We start from the raw sequence: 16,937 nt of genomic DNA on the forward strand, positions 1-16,937 counted from the left end.
CACGCCAGCCCTGAATTCACATCTGTTGATCGTTCCACACCCCTAGAAAAAGGACGAGATGAGACCCCAGGACTGTGAGCCAGATCAGAGGCCTCACATGCTTCATGTGGCTTAGCTCCTCCCCTGCCTGCTTCCTCGGCCTGGAGCGCACCTGAAGGCCCTATATGGAAGCTGTTCCTCAAGAGCTCTACCCAGAATTCCTATACATCTTGTGGCTGGAAAACAGCCTTCTCTTCCGAGAGACTCACGTTCATGCCAGGTAATAGGCCTTGGTTTCCTTGTCAATTATACGTGGCTGTCGAAAGCAATCAGTCTCCCCAGCTTTCACCACCAAGAACCCTTGTTAGTGCCCTCCCTCTGCAAGGCCCTCTCAGTCTGAGAGACACTGACGTCACTCTGTGGTGTCCAAGGCCAGTAACCACGTGACTCTGACGGCAGCATCCTGCCCACCAACCGTGATGTCACCTACAACCCGTCAGAGCTTCTGATCAGTGCACGCTAACTTGGGATATCACACAGTTAATTTAATTCTAATTAAAGAACAGAACAAAACAAAACAACCTGGGTGTTTTAGTTAGCTTCACCACAGGTAATAGAAGTTTGCCCATAGGCTTCGTAAAATGTTCAAAACCAGTCCCGGCCCCAATATTTGTTTTAAATCGAACATCCAAATCTATTGGGAGGAAGGGAGCATCCTAATTACGAGTTTAAAACCCTGGAACCCAAGTGCCCGTGTTTGTAGCCCAGCTCTGCCTCTTTCTAACTGTGTAACCCTGGCAACCTGCTGCAGGCTTTGCAGGGGTCTAAGCTGGGAACCATGGGCAGGGTCGTCTCCAAAGGCCCTTCAGCTTTGACTCTCTGAGCATCTCCTTGCCTGCAGTAGGGGTCTCGACCCAAAGGAGGGAGGAATGGTGGGGATGCAGGCCTAGGGGTGGGAGTCTGCCGGGCCTCTAAGAATCACACCAGCTGGGTGGCCACCTACTCTGCCGATATACCCCTGGGACTGGCTACCCACCCCTCCCAATGGTGGGGCAGCAGCCCATGATGCCCAAGCTAGAAAAGATGGTGGGAATCACTTGGACTATCAGCCTTGCTTTACTGGTGAGAAGACTGAGGCCCAGAGAGGGAAAGCAACTTGCCCAGGTCCCACCGCCAGTGCTAGGCAGAGATGGGTTTGGAACTCAAATCTCCTGGCTCTCATTTCAAGCCCAGAATGTGGTGAAACTCTGGGAGAGCCCACGCTGCTCTGTTTATATCAGCAGCACATTCACCACCGAAGCACATAACATCCAGACGACACGGCTTTGACCTTGAGGAAGGGCCTCCTGCCAAGGCCCAAACACTCTGGCCCTCTCTCAGCCCCATCTCACCTACACAGCCAGCGCACACCTCCAGCCCAGGAAAGGGAGCCCTCCGGGTGGAGCTGGTCCCTGGGGTTCCCTGTTCCACTGGGGAAAGCCTGCCAGTCCTGCTCAGTGTCTTCATCCTGTGAATGGAGGGTGGATGTGAACTCTTCCTCCCATCCAAATGCCTGTTAATTATAGATGCAGCATTGGCTATTAACATCTTGAACTTGATTTGAACGAGCTACTGGCAGAATGGAACCCTGTGCCGCTCCTGCTAAAGAGATGCAAATCCCCCCTCCACCTTCCACCAGCCTCCCTGCACAACGGCACAGGCCTGGACCCCGCTGGATAATGAGTTATATGTTCTATTAAATTTGTTTCAAATGCTGTTTATTGAATTTTCTCCCCTGCAATATGCTGCTTTGTAGTTTGGCCCTGTTTGGGGAAATTAATCACCAGCTGGGTTTCTTGTGTTGATCGTCCATTTTCCTTGCAATGGGCAGGAGGTTAATGAGTATTTTTTGGAGTGGAAGGAGGAGGAAGATGGAAAGTGGCGACCCTCCCTCACACCAAAGTGGGAGGCAATTGTGCAAGTTCGTCCCTGGGTCCCCTTAAATATGTTCTGAGGGTGGGAGGCAGTGTAAATGGAGTGGAACCGGGTTTTTCTAGATCCAGCCAAGGTGGTGGGCATTCTCCTGCCAGCCTGTGGGAGCTCAGCACAGAGGACTCTGCCACAGGGACCGGGGAAGTGGCCCGGCCCACACGTCTTGTTGGGGGAGGAGGGGTGGTTCGGGTGAGAAAGGTCCCTGGACCTGGGGTCAGAGTGCATGGTTTAAGTAGAGCAAACGCCCTGGCGCAAGGTGACTTGGCCTCGTTCGTTCGTCCACTCAGCCCGTAAACGTTTGTGGAGCATCCACTATAGGCCGAGTGCGGCGACAGGCCCTGCGTCTCCCCGACCATTGCTGTAGACTAGACGTGGCCCTTTCGGCTCCTGTATCCCTCCGCTGGCTCTCGCTGCCCTCCCACTTCCAGCGCGCGTTTCCCTGTCACCGCCCCTTTGTGGCACTTACCACAATGGCACTGAATTTTAAAAAGTCAGCTCTCATCCACTAGACGGTAAGTTCCAGGCGGGCGAGGGCTGGGTCTGTTTCATTCAACCCTGCGGCCCGCCCCGGCACAGGGCCTCTCGGCCCACAGTCGGCGCCCAGCGCACTGGTGATACATTAACCCGGTCGTTCAGGGAGTGTTTGTTAGGCGCTAGTATGTGCCGGACATTGTGCGAGGCCAGGCGGCACATGGTGAGAACAGGGCTTGTCCCTACGCCTGTGGAGTTTCCGTCTAGTGGTCGGAGGGGCGGTGGCAGGAGGGGCACAGACTGGTCCCCCCTACTTCCGACGTTCTGCAGGCAGCCTGCGGCGGTCTCCCTGAGCCCTCTGGGTGCTCCTGTTCTCCTCTCTCCCCTGCTGTTCCTGGAGTTTCAGGGCCACCAGTGCAGGTGGGTTTTTGGTGTCATGTCACATCAATGCCAGCAGCACACATGTGGAGTGTGCTTTCCATTTTACACAGCCCCTTGCCGGGCGAGTGTCTGCTCCGCCACACCGAGTGCCGGCCCTGGGCAGCTGCACGCCTCCTGCCCGCCCTTCTCAGTCACCCCCTCTCCCAGCGCCACGGGCTTAGGCAGGGGGACTCCCAGGAGGGGAGCCTCATTTGTGATTTTCCAGGGAGAAAGAGTGACACGTGATACACGAGAGAACGGCGTGGACGGGACGCCAGCTGCGAAGGCCTCTCAATGCAGAGCAAACCTCGCTGGACCTAATTAGTGTGTCACCGGCGAGGCAGCCACTGACAGCAGAGGCACGGTGCGGAAAAGAAGCTCTGCATACGGCATGTGGAGCAGAGGGCCCGGGAGATGAGCGGGAGAGGGACGGAGGCCGCTTGTCACAGCCGTCCCCGTTTCTTCCTCCCTGTGCTGAGGGGAGATGCCCAGCGCCCTTGTGGCTGAGTCACTCCCTCTGGCTCCCACAGGGGATGGGTGGAGAAGGGCTGATGGTTAGCCCTGGGAGCCCTAGCTCTGTCCAGAATGAATGGGCTTTCAGGGACCTGAGGCTGCTCCGTATGGTGTTGCAGGCTGGGCCCAGCACCACCCTGGAGGTGCCGCTTGAGAGACGGTGGGCCTAGTTTGGTGTGCGTGAGTGGGTTTGGCATCAGTGGCATGATGGCTGTGGGGTAAGTTCAGCATCTGCATGTTGGGCATTTGGGCTGATCCTGGCCATACTGCCCCAGCTGTGTTTTGATCACAATGGCTCTGAGTGCGGTGTGCGTGGTACGGACATGCCAGGTGCATACCGTGGGGGTTGGCTATGTGTGTGTGTGGGGGGGGGGTGCGTGCCTGTGCACTGCAGAACCCAGGCCCTCTGGGGGGGTGGCTGAGTGGTGTGGGCCCCGGGCGGTGGCAGCAGAACCAGTCTGACTACATTGACAGTGACGCTGTCCCAAATGGGAACTAGATTGTGGGGAACAGAGGGTCCTGCCCAGGGCAGTGGGTCCAAGAAAAATGGGGTACACGTGCAAGTTAGGGGACACTGCTAAACTTCCTGTCAATTAGTACTTATGGTCACACTTTGTGCAGGAGACTGTGCCGGCCGGGAGGGGCTGGGGTCCAGACGATGGTGGATGGGGAAAGAGTAGGGACGCAGGGATGGACCAGTTAGATAGATCTGTCCCCCAGCGGCTTTTGGATTAGTAGAGAAACAAACATCTACCATGTGACTCCAGAGTGGGCACGCCAGCCTTATGGCTGGGTACAGCAGGGGGTAGGAGTCTGGAGGTCGGAACAGCCCAGCCAGGAAGACCTGGAATGCCAAGCTTCAATCCTTGCCCTAAAGACAAAGGTGGTCCTGAACAGCGGGCCAGGGTTTGGCTTATTTTAGGAACCCCTCCTCCGGAGGCAGAAGTCTGGGCCACAGCTTTCTGTCTGAGAGGCTGAGAGCCCAGATTCAGGCAAATCCAATTGCATGTGGATTGTGGAACCACAGAAAAAAAATCATTGACTGAATGCAAAGAAAGCTCCAAAGTGGAAACCTGAGAGGCTTTACCAGGGAAGCAGAAAAGAGGGAGGGTGGGCACGGTGGCCTCCACAGTCCTCAGGGTCTACCCCTCCCGTCCCCCAGTTCCTGTAAAATGTCTAAGTCTTAATAAAGCTGGCTTCCTCTGGGCTCTTAGGCTGTGATGCCACCCTCTCCCTGCACAGGACACAGAGGTCAGATGCAGCACCATTTCCCAAGCCACGCCCCTGCTCAAGGCTGCAAGTGCTCCCTCTACCTGCAGAGTCCAGCCCAAAGCCCACCCTGGCCAGTAGGACCAGGCCTGCTTTGCTTCCACTATTTTCCTCCACAGTCTTGCTCATCTGCGCCTGAAGGCTGGGGAGCCCTGGCCTGGGTTCCCTGTGCCTGTCTCAGGAAATTAACACCCCTCTTCAGAAGTTCTGGGGCAGGCAAGAACAATTATTTAGTGGTGCTCTTGGAGAGAAATCGTGAGAGGATTTTTTTTTTGTATTTACCCCATTGTTAGTTTTCTTATTAGCCCCACCTTGAAATAATTTATTCATGACCTTTTCTGAAACATCTTTCATTTTCCAGACATAATCACATCTTCTGGCAGGAATCCCTTCCCCTCCTGGGGTCCGTAATTACTCCTGCAGATGGGATTATTGGTGCTAATGACTAAGGGGAGAGGCTGGGAGGGGCCGTGCTGGGGGGTGTCTTGGAGACTGAGTGCAGGGGGAGCGGGAGGGGAGCGGGTCCTTCCTTATTCTGGACCTGCAGCCTTGGTGGGGGTTGGTCTTCGGACCTTGTGCCTCTGGGGGCACAGAGGCTGGCTCTTCCTTCGCTCCTTCTCAACAACCAGTTTCTGCTCAGCTTTACATCAGCCCCAGGATACAGGGAGCAGGGTTTGTGCCCCCAGTGTGCAGAAGACAAAGTTAACCCACAGAGAGGTGAGGTGACCTGGGCAACATCAAACAGCAGGTCGGCGCAGAGCCAGGGGTGATGCCCAGGTCCGACTCCTGGCTGGTCCTCCCCTTAGCACCGACCTCCCTCTCCGCACAGCTGTCCTGAGGTGAGTCTGGCCTTGGGACTATGAGCCCTGGGTTCTAGGCCCAGCTCGATCATCTTAGGTGAGACTTATAACCACTCTGAACACCAGCTATGTCCTCTGTGGAGCACAGCTAACAATACTCACCCTGCTTTCCTCACGGGAGAGCTCTGAGAACTGACAAGCTCTAGTGTGACATGGCTGAGACCCAAAGTGAGGAGGGAGACTGAGGATCCTGGCCTCCCTCCCCCTCAAAGACAAAGGTCGAGAGGTCAGTAGGCTCCAGATGAGAAATGAGGTTGCCAGGGTGGGCTGTCCCCTCCTAGGACAAGGCCTGAGAGCGCATCAAAGCTGGTTATTTACCAGCATCCACAGCCCTCTCCTTTCCGGGCATTCTGGTTTGTGAGGGAAGTGCAGGCCCAGCTCCTGGTGGCCACTTACCCACTAGGAAGGTTGCTTCACCTCTCTGAGCCTCAGTTTCCCCATCTGCAAAGTGGGGATCCTAATAGCGCCCACATACAGGGCTGCTGTGCAAATTAAGTAAGACAGTGTGTGAAGAGCAGAGCGCCTAGCCCAGGGCCCGCCACCGTCACTCCGTGCTCCAAACGTGCGCCATCATCCCACTAACCCGGTTGTCCCCTTCCTCCAGACATTTCAGGGCAGCGCCTCTGACTCACGGGCCCCACCCTGTGGCGTCTGTGGGGGGGCCAGACTGGGAGCCGACAGGGGCAGAAACGCTGTCAACGCCAGAGACTGGGAAAAAAGGAACTGCGAGTGTTTAAGGCATGGGCGCTTCAGACCTGCGCTCACAGCTGCTCCTGCAGCAGGGAGAGAGGCACAGGCCCCCGGCTGAGGTCGGAGCCTCAGATCCGGGCCCCAGTGAGGAGGCAACGATGAGGAGACTGCAGGGGGAGGGTGCTGTGACATGGGGTACGTTTATATTTTAGAACAGAAGAGTCAGCAGTTTCCCCTAATAAACCCACAAACTGCAGGGTCCCTGAGAGGGAAGGCTGAACCTGGCCTTACAGACATAAAGCTAATGCTCCCTACTTTGCTCTGTGGGTTACAGGTAATTGCCAAAATGACTTAACACCCTAGGGACCCCCCACCCCCACCCCACCCCTCTCTGCCCTGGGAGAACTGGCAGGTGTCTGCTCTGGGAACAGCAACCCAGAGATGGAGGAGAAGGTAGAAAAGCTTCTGACCGGGAATTATGTCACCTGCTTTCCATTCCAGGTCTTCTGATGACTTGCTGTGTGACCTGAGACATGTCACATTCCCTCTCTGGACCTTAGTTTCCCCCTTTGTAAAATGAGAAGATGCCTAAGGGAAGGGCTGAGCATTCTTCCAACTCTGCCGTTATGAAGGATGACTCCAGTTTTGCGCTCACACTGACTGTGAAGGGCAGGCATTATTAACCCACTTGATAGGTGGAAAACCAGAGCTCATAGAGAGGCCAAGCATGTTGTCTAAGGTCACACAGCTACTGAGCAACAGGCCTGGGATTCTCATCCCAGCGTCCGACCCCAGAGGCCATGCCCTTGGACTCCAGGGTGTTGTCTTCACACAACTGCGTAACCTTGACAATCATGGACTGAGCATTCACTACCTGGCAGGTTTTGTTAAGCATGGTACTAATTTCATCTAATTCAATCCTATGAACAGCAGTATCACATAGTGCCATTATTTACTCTGCTTTAGAGATGAAAAATTAAGACTTGAGGAGCTTAAGGAACTGGGCCACGGCCACCCAGCAGGCGATGGCAGAGCTGGGCTTTGAGTACAGGAGTCTATGCATGTGTGTGTTTTTGGGTCATTTCTGCTACTTTGCATTACCTGGGCTCCTCTGCTCACAGGGGCATGGCAGCAAGAGGGTGAAATCCTCATGCCCAGCACACCTTCCAGGACAATCTTTTAGTGTAAGAATTAGAAAGCTACTCAATGGTGAGAAGGGGGAAGAGAAATTGGTTTTCTACTCTTAGGGCTAATAGTCTGCAGAGCTCAGTTTGAGGAACAGAACAGTTAGAACAGGAAATGCCCACACAGGACACACCTGTCGCCTGGCTCTAATTTTCAGTCCACAGTCTCTGCTGGCCTGGCAGCTGTCCTGGGTCCCAAGTTCCAGCTCTGGAGCCATACAGGAGGTAGACACACACTTTGCCCAGCTCGAAGGGGTGGTGATGGGCTGGGGGAGGGTGACACCTTTAAAGGGCATCAGAAACCTTGGAGGGAAATTCAATCACTGCTCCACTGATCTGGATTTTCATAACTCTCACCCCCTCCCGCCTCCCCCAGCCAGAGCAGCTGGGGCTTGCGTCTGACCTACCGAAGGCACGAAGAAAGGGGAGAAAAATGTGGAAACGAGTTTGTTCATTTGGGTGATGGAGTGCCTGCTCCCCTCGCCAGCATGCAGGGTTCAATAACGGCAGACAGGGCTTCAAAAAATTGCAGCATAAATAGATGAGCCCTTTAAGGTAATAGAAATTCTGTCATCCGGGGGAGAAATATGGGCCCCGGATCCCATGGGAGGGGACACCAGGCCCCTCTCCTCCGCCTCCCATGCTCCTCATCCCCATTATAGGCACAGCTGAAAGGCGGCATCTGTGCTGAAGAATGACCAGGGGGGCCCTTATCTCCCAGCCACACAGGCTGCACGCGGGGAGGTGGAGGCTGGGAGCAGGTCTGGGAAATCAAGACTTTGCAGCTCCGGCGGTGACCTCGCAGGCTGTTTGCTCCAGGGGCCAAGGTGGCAGCAATTAGTCCCAGGGCAGCGCAGGAGGCTTCATCAGGCTGGCTGCCTACATGAGGCCTAATTAAGGAAAGGTGGCCAGCGCAGGAGCGCAGTGGAGCTGAGAAACTGGTCTTCTCGCCCTGTGATGAGGAAGTCTATTCTTGGTTCAGTAGCTGCCCTTGGGGACCCAGGAGCCCTTGGGGATCCTGCAATTCCCAGCCAGGAGGAAGTTTCAACGAACTCTGCTCTCTTCCTCTCACCCCCTTTTTGACCTGTACCCTCAAACAGGGCACTTAGGCCGGGACTGGTCAGCCTCTTCAGGAGGGGGAACCCTTGGGGCAAATAACAACAATAGCAGCGGCAGCAGCGGCGCTAATGATGACAATAATAGCTGGCACTTGTTGAGAGATGACCAAATATTTCATGGGTACCAATTAATTTAATCAGTTTGATAATCTGATGGACTTCCTTATCACTCCCCTCTCACACAGGAGAAAGCAGAGGCGCAGAGAGGGAAAGCATCTTGCCCACGGCCCCACAGCTAGTAAGCAGCAGAGCTAGTATTTGAAGGCAGGGAATATTGCTCCGGAGTCTCCTCAACACCACTCACTCTACAGTGCCGCCTGAGGTGGCTGCTCACACCATTTACCCAGAGAAGCCAGGGCGGATGCGGGCAGAGACGCTGGTGGCTAGATTCGAGCCCCAGCCCTGTTGGCAGGGCACACTGAGAAGGGCAATAAGTTTTGTTCCTATAAAGGTCAGTTCTGGAAACTTCTGCTTTAAGGGCATTGCTCTTCCTAAGAATTTAATTAATTCCAAAATATATATATTGAGCAATATCCTCACATGGTAGGCATGGAGGCAGGCAGTGGGAGGTGCAGAGTTGGAGGGAGACAGGCTCTGAGTATGAACCATGTTTTGTGGGAGAAGAGAAGATGGAGGGGTTAATTTTGAAGGGAGGAGTATTCAGGGAAGACTTCCTGGAGGAGGCAGCCTTTGATCTCAACCTGAAAGGTGGAGGAGGATTTTGTAGACTGGGATAAGAATAGCGGGTGTGGGCTTTTTAGGGAGAGCAAAAAGTTTGAGAAAAGGCACAGCTGAAGCACAAAAACAGACACTGTGCTTAGGAACAGGTGAGTTCTGTAGGGGCTACACTGGAGGTTGTGGCAGGACTTAGCAGATGAGGTTGGGGTAAACTCACTAGTTGCTGTTTTTAATCCTCACTGGAGGGTGATTTTTCATTGCTTTTTAGAGAGAGTGGAAGGGAGAGAGGGAGAGAGAGAGGAAGGGAGAGAGAGAAACACCGCTCAATCGTTTCCCGACCACTGTACGCACCCAGACCAAGGACCCAACCCACAACCTGAGCATGTGCCCCAACCGGGAATCAAACTTGCAACCTTTCGGTTACAGGACGTTGCTTCAACCAAATGAGCCACACCAACCAGGGCTAAAGTCACTAGTTTTGAGGGGGGTTACAAAAGGCCTGGGGTTTGAGCTTTACTTAGTGGATATGAGAAGCTGTGGAGAGGGGTGATGTGACTCTAATCACCACAATGCAGCTACTCCCTGGTGGCTGGGAGGGAAGGTCCTCACTTTCTGGATCATTCCTCACATGGACACTCTCAGGACTCTGCCGGACGGAGTCCCCTGCCACCCCTTCTTCCTTCCCTACCCTGCCCACCCTGGTTCACCCTGGCGTTCTGACCAGCTGGGGACTCTGGGGTCCAACGGGGCCTGGGCAGCCTGTCCACGGTTCTGAAACAATGCCTGGGGCTCTTTTTTGCCGGCCAGCAGCCCCAGTATGACTCAGCAATGCACGCCCCAGTGATTCCATCCGTGCGGTCGGGCTAACATATCAAACGCCCGGAGTCTCTCCCGCTCCATCTCTGTCCATTTCCTCAAACACTGATGGGTGTGTCCACCCCAGAGTGCCTCCCGAGACTGACCATTTAGGGTGCTGGGGTAGATCTGCCCAGGACAGTAGCAGTGCATGTTCATGGCTTTGTTCCTTGGGGTCCCCTGGGTGTAGCTCATCCTCACACTCTCCTGGAGAAGGGTGCTGGGCCTGGGGAAGCTCTGTTCCCCCATGGCTCTCACAGTTCACTGATAATCACCATCACTCTTATGGGCTCTCTACTGTGTTCCAGGCACTGAGCCATAAACTTTCCACATGAAGTTTCTCACTCTCATGGCCAACTCCCCTCTCCACAGGTGAGGAAATTCAGGCTTCAGCAGGATTAGTGACTTCCCTGTGGGTGGGGCGGGAAGTGAAGGGCCAGAACATGATCTCAGATTTGTGTGGTTCCATAGTGACCTGTCAATCAAAGCCAGTTATCTAACATGTGACAGTTCGGTGGCTCTCACTGCTACTGGCTTTGGGACCCCGTGCCAGTGGGACTTGCTTCTGCTCCATATTCTTGTGGGCTCGAGGGCCAGAGTAGGTGTGTCACTGGGCTGCCTCCCAGGGGTGGTTCCATACTACTTCATCAGCACCTTTCACGTTTACGTGGAGCCTAAGACCACTGTCAGCCTTCAGAGACCGCTTTCATAGAGCTCTCCCAATAGCTCTCTTACAGAGCCCTTGGCAGGGCGAGCTCCGGTGGGAGGGGATAGCTGAGGACGTGGCCTGACATCCAATACCCTGTTGGCTGTCCACATCCAATAGCAGGCAGGGCTGATGTGATGCCCATCTTATAGGTGAGGAAACTGAGGCCCAGCAAGATGAAGGGACATGTTCAAGGTTACTGAGCCTAGGATCAAGGTCTTCAAACACTCAGAAAAGGGTTCTTTTAATTAGTTTCTAATTAACTGCTCATCCTAAAAATCTTTAAGAAAGAAGGCAGGTACATATATTCACAAGTCAAACAATAATTAAAGGCAGTGATCATTACTACTGAGTGTGGGACATTTGGGGAGGGCCTCAGCCAAGTCTGCTGTGCTGATTGCCCCACTCCCACCCGCACCAGAGCCAGCTCCTTGCAGGAAGCCCCATTCATTCCGAAGCTGGGGTGAGGGCAACAGTAATGACTCCCCCTCAGAGAACGGTGCGTGCGGGAATGAGTCTCACAGGATGAGAACTCTGACTCTTCTGTAATCACCTCCAGCGGCTCCTGCCCAACGCCCGGCCGGGCCCAGGAAAGCCTTCCTGCGTGTAATGAGGCTGGTCGTGGGAGATGGATGGAAATGTGTGGGGCTCACCAGGGGAGGCTGGCTTACAATCTGTCTTAGCCCCAAGCCCCAGGCAGGGGGGACTCCAGAGCGAGATGATTTCTGTAAGTTCCAAGGCCCCCAAAGTTCAAAGGCATGAAGTCATTTGCAGCCCAGAGGGGTGGAAGACAGGCAGTAGCCTGGCCTCCAGACTGTTGGCACTGCAGCCTGGGGGCAGTGGGCACACAGACACCAGCCTCCTTAGGCTCTCCCGGCGTCCCAGTTTCCCTTCATTTGAGGAGCGGTGACCAGGCAGACAGCTGGAGGTAAGGGGGGGAACGGGGAGGTGGGACTCCCAGTAGGCCCACAGGCAATGTACACAGTCAGACCATAATAGCCTCAATGACCCCTCAAACACACACAACACAAACACACAAACACACTCACATCTCCTTGCTCCTACTTTACCTCATTTCTACCAGTAGGGTGTGTCTCCTGTCTTGGTCCATGGAGTCTGCATAGGAGCCTATCTGAGAAGTCAGTTCCTCTCCCTCTACAAACTCATTGTGTACAGATGGAGGTGCTGGGGCCTGAACGTGCCCAGAGTCATAGACCCACCCTAGTGGCCAGGATGCCCCACTAGCAGTCAGGTGTGGTTGGTCCCTTGCGCTGCAGTCACCTGACCTGTGTGGGATTTCCATCCCCATCAACTCTTACCCAAACCCCAAAGCCAGCGTACCTCATTTTGCTCTGGAACTTATGGACAAAGCTCACATCAATACAGGAAAATTAGACTCAGAATCTGCAGGAGAAACAGACTTCTCTCTTTTGCAGATGCCTCTGGAGCTAACTCTCATCCAGTTTGTCTGCACTGTACGGTCCCAAGACCGTACTTGCTGCTGCACAGACCACTTCCTGCAGCGTAATTAAACACATGGCCCCAGGGGACCCGTGGGTACACCCCACCTTCGAACAGGATTTCACTTCCAATGTCGAGTTCCTTAGAATTGAACCTCATAAAGACCAGAATAACTCATGAGGAAATACAAATAGTATATGAACACTCTCCTTAGTAATCAAAGAAATGCAAATGAGAGCAACATTGAGGAGCCATTTTCTACCTATATAATAAGCAAAACTAAAAAAAGAATGTTAGCACAGTTGTTTTGAAATAGGTACACTCATACACAGCTGGTGGCAGTATAGATTTATATAACCCTTGAGGGAAGTATTACGGCAACATCCACCAAGAGCCATAAATAATGATGCCCACTGCCCCTGGGAACCCACTCGAAGGAAATCATTCAGCGGCGGGAAAAGCCGTGGGAGGGAGACGCTCACTGCAGCCCTGCTGGGAACACTGGGCCCAACTCGGCGGGCGTTCGTCGGGAAGGGCCGGCTGAGCAGACCGGGGGTGCTCAGCTCCCACAGTGTTGTGCAGCCGTTTAAAATGATCATTAAGAAGCCCAAGCAGCAAATGTGGGTGAAAAAAAGCAGAATTCTAAACTGCCCATGTGTGCTGTGGTCATTATGATGTAAAACTCCAGATGTTCCCTGACTTACAATGGGGTGGTGTCTTGATAGACCCAGTGTAAATTGAAAAGATTCGAGGTCAAAGATGCATTTAAGGCCCATAGCCTACCAAACGTCGTGGCTTGAACTGGCCTCCTTGACACGTGCGCAGAATGCTCACCACAGTCTACAGCCGGCCAAATCACCGCACTGTCACTGCCCAGCATCCCGAGAGAGTATCGTGGAGCCTATCACTAGCCCAGGGGAAGATCAAAATTCCAAAAGTAGAGTCTCTACTAAGTGCCTATCGCTTTTACACCATTGTAAAGTCAAGAAGTTGTTCCACTGGGAGGAATTAGGAGCCGGTCCCTCCTCTCCTGTGTAGGTGGGGGGGCCCCGGGGCCCCGGGAGATCCCTCCCCTCTTACCATGAAGCCTGGGGCACAAGTGCAGCTTCCAGTGACACTGTGGCAGTCGGCGCCGTTCTGGCAGGTGCAAGGCATCTGGCAGCCATCGCCATAGTAGCCGGCAGGGCAGGACTCGTTGCAATGGTGGCCAGACCAGCCCGGCTGGCAGGTGCAAGCTCCGGTTACCGGGTGGCAGCTGAGCAGATGAGAGCGAGAGAGGACAGTCTGGTCAGGGACTAGGGCACATCCCACCCTCTGCCCACATCGAGTCTTAATGCCTCAGTTGTTCGTCAGACGACCCCGAGGCCAGGCGGTCTTACCGTCCCCAGGAAACTGAGGCTCATGATGGCTATATAATTTGCTTAAAGTCACATAGCAAGGAAGTGGTAAACTCAGGATTAGAATACAGGTCTCCGAACAAGTGCTCTTTATAATAAAAATATGCAGAGATTTTTTTATTCCTGAAGAAAACAGAAGCTAGTCTCTTCAGTTTCTTCTCTTATGGATTATGGGGTCCAGATCTTCACCTACTCTGCACTCCAAGACAGATGCCTGGCATGGGGGCAGCCACGAGAGGGTTGTCGTGAGACCCAGAGGCATGTTGAAGGTACTCAGTGAACATTTGCTGAGTTAAAACGAGACCTCAGGGTGGAGGGGGCCTCCCCTCTGTGGCAGTGTCCACCCGGGAGGGGCACCCTCTGCCTGTGCTTTGCCAGGGCTCCCAAGAGTGATGGGCCTTGTCTCCATCCCCTGTCTGCCTAGGTCAGAGAAAGGACCACTGGGATGGAGGCAGGAGCTGCTTGTCATGACCTCTGGAGAACGAGTGACCTCTGGCTGGCAGAGGTCTTATGCGACAGGCAATATCCATTCAGGACCAGAGGGGATGTGGGATGTGGAGACTGGGTATTTCTCAGAGCGTCTGCAGGTGTGTAGCTGACCGATGGCCCCAGCTGTTGTGTCTGAAACCCGTACTGCACTCGCTCAGAGGCCACGCTTTCCCTGGGCTGCCCCCAGCTGGAGCCCAGCAGGGAGAGTACAGTCAGAGCCCGTTCTTGGCAGATCTGGGGCTCCACTATGGGCAATTTTGGGTTAAAGATTTCCCACCTCACCAAACTTTCTTAGAACTGTGCTGCAGGCCAGGACTTTCCCCTCAGTCTTCCTCGACTCCTGCTCTCCTCCACACGGGTCAGAACTGCGTTGCCGTCTGATGCTCTCTCAGCCTACCCAGTCCCCTCCCCACGCCCCACCACAGCTGTCGCCTGGCAAATCCCTCGCACCTGGCATCTCCTTCTGGGAGGACAGAAGCTAACACTCCGGAGAAGATGCTGGATGGTAGAGATGAGCTTCTTAGATTCCCTGCGTTACCTGCCTCGCCGCACCGGCGTCGCCTGCAGGGATGCGGTTGAAAGAAGCGTGCCCTGGGCTGGCAGGAAGAGCCTGGGTGCAGGCCTTAGCTCTGCTAAGTTCCACCGGGACGTGGGGTTCGTCTCCCTGGGTCACACTGTCGGCTTTCCCGTGCCTGGCTCATATTCCCAGCCCGATTAAATATTTGGGAATGAATAGTCCTTTTACTACAAGTAATTATTTTCTGTGTGTGTTGACTTGTTTATCATCCGTCTCCCCCACCAGGTGACAGCTCCGCAGGGGAGCGCCTGTCTGTTTCACCTCTGTTCCGTACCCTGGCGCCCGGCAGGGGCCCTGGCATGCTGGGCAGGCTCAGCACATATTTGGTGGATGAGATAATGAACAAACTAATTGTGTGAAGCCCAGCCAGGCTATTTCTCTTCTAGGAGCCCTGGTTTTCTCACAGAGAATGAGGGATGGACAGGGGCAGGCAGTTCCTGAATAGGAAGAATAAATGGCTAATAGTCATTTTGTAAAATGTTGGATCATTCACTAGTCTCATTAATCATCAAATCAAAATAACAATTGGATATCACCTTTTCTCTATCATTACAGTAAAAAAATTTTTTAAGGAACAATGTTCAATGCTGGTCCAGGTTTCTGGAAAACAATCTGGGGCTGTGTACCAGGAGTCCTCCTAAAGATATTGAGACCCTTTGGTCTTATAATTCCATTTCTAAGAATGTATTCTAAGGAAATAATCATAGTTGTGGGGAAAGATTTATGCACCCATATGTTCCCCGAAGCATTATTTATAACAATGGAAAATGGAAGCAATTCAAATAAAAATTCGTATGTGACCAGGCTGTTGAAGCACCAGGCAGTTTACACGGACGCACATTCCCAGTCATCAGGCAGCCTGTGGGTCAGGCACTGGAGCCTCTGTCTCACAGATGGCACTTGGAGGTTATGCGACTTACCCAGGGTCACACAGCTAAAGCAGTGGCAGGTCTGTGTGACCGTGTTCTGTCCACTGCCTCATGCTGCCTCTGACAACAGGACACTGGTGAAATGAATAATGACATGTCACATGAAGGGATGTTAAAGAAGCATTCCGATGTTTTCCAAACTACTTAATGATATAAGGTTAAATGAAATGAGCTAATTATATGCAAAGGCATGACCTGAAACATGAAAGGAAGTGATAGAGACACATATGGACATGGATGGTGAACGAACAAATCACAACAAAATGGTTTTTGTGCTCCCCTCTGGGTTGTGAAATTGTAAGTGATCCTGAGTTTTTTTCCTTTAAATTTCTATGTGTTTTCTGATAGTCTCAAACTGAGCATTTATTATAAACATGTGTAAAGTAATAAAAGTTATAAATTTATAAAAAAGAAGAATGCTTATAAGAGATGAATGTTTGAAACACTTCCTTATCTGGAAATTCTTCTCAAATTTTCCAGAAAAATTCTTCCCTGAGCCCCACACTGTAAGGGGAGAAATGGTGGTTGCATGGGTGCCACGGAACAGGAGGACCCATTTGGTGGCCTTGACCCTCAGCCAGACAGGGTAGGGTACTCCTCTTTGTCCCAACACTCTGAGCAAAGCCCTGGGGCATGGCATTTCTCAGGTCCAACTTTCCAGAGGCCTCCTTTGAGGTTTTGGTTTAGACGCAGGGATGTTGAGCTCATTTTCACTGGGGCCCACATCAGCCTCTCCTTTGCTTGTCTTCAAAGGGCTGAGTGTAATTTTAGGACTGTATGAATATAACTACTCCTTAACTAGGGGCAAGGAGTTTGGCATTGCCGCCAGGTAGAAACAAGGTGCCGGACTGGATAAAACAAGGTGGAGGGCCGGATTTGGCCTGCGGGCTTTCTGTTTGCCACCTGTGGTTTAGAGGGACCGGCTCAGTCACTGTGGTGGAGACTGAGATGCTTGGACCCAGGGAGCGACAGAGGCGGCAGTGCTGGCTGCGGTGATCTGCCCAGCCTGGGAGATGCTGAAGGGTCTCAGGCACCCGTCTGCCCTTCCCATCAACAGAATCTCTCCTTGCGGGCCCTTGCTCTCCTGCGAACAGCACCCTGTGGAAAGCACGCTAGGGACACAGCGAACCGGCAGACGCTGCCTTCTGAGTGCTCCTGCGCTCCCCGCTCCCCACCCATGGCCGCTGTCAGCCTTTGGGCTGCTCAGGGATGTGTCTGGCACCAATTTCACTTTTTACTCTGACAGCCAGAAAGCTGCCTGAAATTCTTTCTCTCTCCTTTCATGTTCCTACAGATTTTATTTTAAAAAACCAAGATCTCTAGTTTGTTAATTTGGTCATTTGTCACGCTTTTATAAAAACTCCAAAATC

The 16,937-nt window shown here is 53.2% G+C and overlaps 1 protein-coding gene across 3 annotated transcripts in view; it reads right to left on the bottom strand.

The window, feature by feature from the left end:
- Positions 1-16,937, bottom strand: part of MEGF11 (multiple EGF like domains 11) — a 353,113-nt gene that overhangs the window by 39,129 nt on the left and 297,047 nt on the right. For all 3 annotated transcript variants that reach the window (XR_006783853.1, XM_045823915.1, XM_045823914.1), the window contains exon 10: positions 13,256-13,430. Coding sequence is in view for 2 of the 3 variants with exons in the window: in XM_045823915.1 (XP_045679871.1) it covers positions 13,256-13,430 (175 nt within the window). In the remaining variant the exon portion in view is untranslated. The remainder of the gene's footprint in view (positions 1-13,255; positions 13,431-16,937) is intronic.

The sequence above is a fragment of the Phyllostomus hastatus genome, unplaced genomic scaffold (genome assembly GCF_019186645.2).
Source record: "Phyllostomus hastatus isolate PE091 unplaced genomic scaffold, TTU_PhHast_1.1 phas_scaffold_501, whole genome shotgun sequence".
NCBI lineage: Eukaryota > Metazoa > Chordata > Mammalia > Chiroptera > Phyllostomidae > Phyllostomus > Phyllostomus hastatus.